This window comes from Aureococcus anophagefferens, assembly GCF_000186865.1.
Source record: "Aureococcus anophagefferens unplaced genomic scaffold AURANscaffold_130, whole genome shotgun sequence".
In the NCBI taxonomy this organism is placed as follows: domain Eukaryota; class Pelagophyceae; order Pelagomonadales; family Pelagomonadaceae; genus Aureococcus; species Aureococcus anophagefferens.
Window position 1 is genome coordinate 1 of NW_008705678.1, and position 1,517 is coordinate 1,517.

At 72.9% G+C, this 1,517-nt stretch overlaps 1 protein-coding gene across 1 annotated transcript in view; it reads right to left on the reverse strand.

The window, feature by feature from the left end:
• Positions 1–167: 167 nt before the first annotated feature.
• Positions 168–1,517, reverse strand: part of AURANDRAFT_72808 (hypothetical protein) — a gene marked incomplete at both ends in the record, with an annotated part of 8,173 nt that continues 6,823 nt past the window's right edge. The window contains 6 exons of the mRNA XM_009044095.1: positions 168–233; positions 459–463; positions 574–700; positions 925–929; positions 1,060–1,156; positions 1,320–1,385. Of these exons, the coding sequence (XP_009042343.1) occupies positions 168–233; positions 459–463; positions 574–700; positions 925–929; positions 1,060–1,156; positions 1,320–1,385 (366 nt within the window). The remainder of the gene's footprint in view (positions 234–458; positions 464–573; positions 701–924; positions 930–1,059; positions 1,157–1,319; positions 1,386–1,517) is intronic.

The following is a 1,517-nucleotide window of genomic DNA, read 5'->3' on the forward strand; positions in this document are numbered from 1 at the left end:
GGGCGCCAGGGCGGGGTCGGCCAGCGGCGTCGCGCGGCCGCGGGCGCAGAGTAGCCGGAGCCGCGCGAGCTCGACGCGCGGCTCCTTCAAGTATTTCCGAGCGATCCGTTATTCTGGCCTTGCCAACTCAGCCGACGACGACGGCCCGATTACGCGGCCTGCCACACCTTGAGCGAATGGTCGCCGGACCCAGAGATGATGCAGCCGTCCGGCAGGGCCGCGACGCAATAGACCTACGCGCGCGCGCGAGACAGATGAGCGGGGCGCTCGGGGACGGCGAACGACGATCCGAGGCTCTCCGCTCGCTCGGAGACGGCGCGGCCGGACGCCGGAGACGCGCGTAGGACGAGTGTCCGATGAGCGTGCGGAGGCGGCGGCCGTCGGTCGGGTCCCAGACGATGAGCGAATGGTCGCGGGACCCGGAGACGACGCGGCCGTCTGGCAGGACCGCGACACACATAACCTGCGTGCGCGAGGCGGATGAGCGGGGCGCTCGGGGACGGCGAACGATGATCCGAGGCTTCGCCTCGCTCGGAGACGGCGCGGCCGGACGCGCGGCCGGACGCCGGGGACGCGCGTCGTTCGAGTGGCCGGTGAACGTGCGGAGGCGGCGGCCGTCGGTCGGGTCCCAGACGATGAGCGAATTGTCGTCGGACCCGGAGACGATGCAGCCGTCCGGCAGGGCCGCGACGCACCACACCTGCGCGCGCGAGCAAAGCAGATGAGCGAGGCGCTCGGGGACGACGAACGACGATCCGAGGCTCCGCCTGGCTCGGAGACGGCGCGGCCGGACGCCGGAGACGCGCCCAGCTCGAGTGTCCGACGAGCGTGCGGAGGCGGCGGCCGTCGGTCGGGTCCCAGACGATGAGCGACTTGTCGTCGGACCCAGAGACGACGCGGCCGTCCGGCAGGACCGCGACGCACCTCACCTGCGTGCGCGCGCGAGGGAGATGAGCGAGGCGCTCGGGGACGGCAACGACGATCCGAGGCTCCACTCGCTTGGAGACAGCGCGGTCGGACGCCGATGACGCGCGCAGGACGAGTGTCCAATGAGCGTACGGAGGCGGCGGCCGTCGGTCGGGTCCCAGACGATGAGCGACTCGTCGCTGCACCCGGAGACGACGCGGCCGTCCGGCAGGACCGCGACGCAAAACACCTGCGCGCGCGCGCGAGGGAGATGAGCGAGGCGCTCGGGGACGGCGAACGATGAACCGAGGCTCCGCGTGGCTCGGAGGCGGCGCGGCCGGACGCCGGAGACGCGCGGCGGACGAGTGTCCAGTGAACGTGCGGAGGCGGCGGCCGTTGGTCGGGTCCCAGACGATGAGCGACTTGTCGTGGGACCCGGAGACGACGCGGCCGTCCGGCAGGACCGCGACGCCCCATACCTGCGCGCACGCGCGAGGCAGATGAGCGGGATGCCCGGNGACGGCGAACGACGATCCGAGGCTCCGCCTCACTCGGGGACGGCGCGGCCGGACGCCGGAGACGCGCGTAAGCCGAGTGTCCGATGAGCGGCG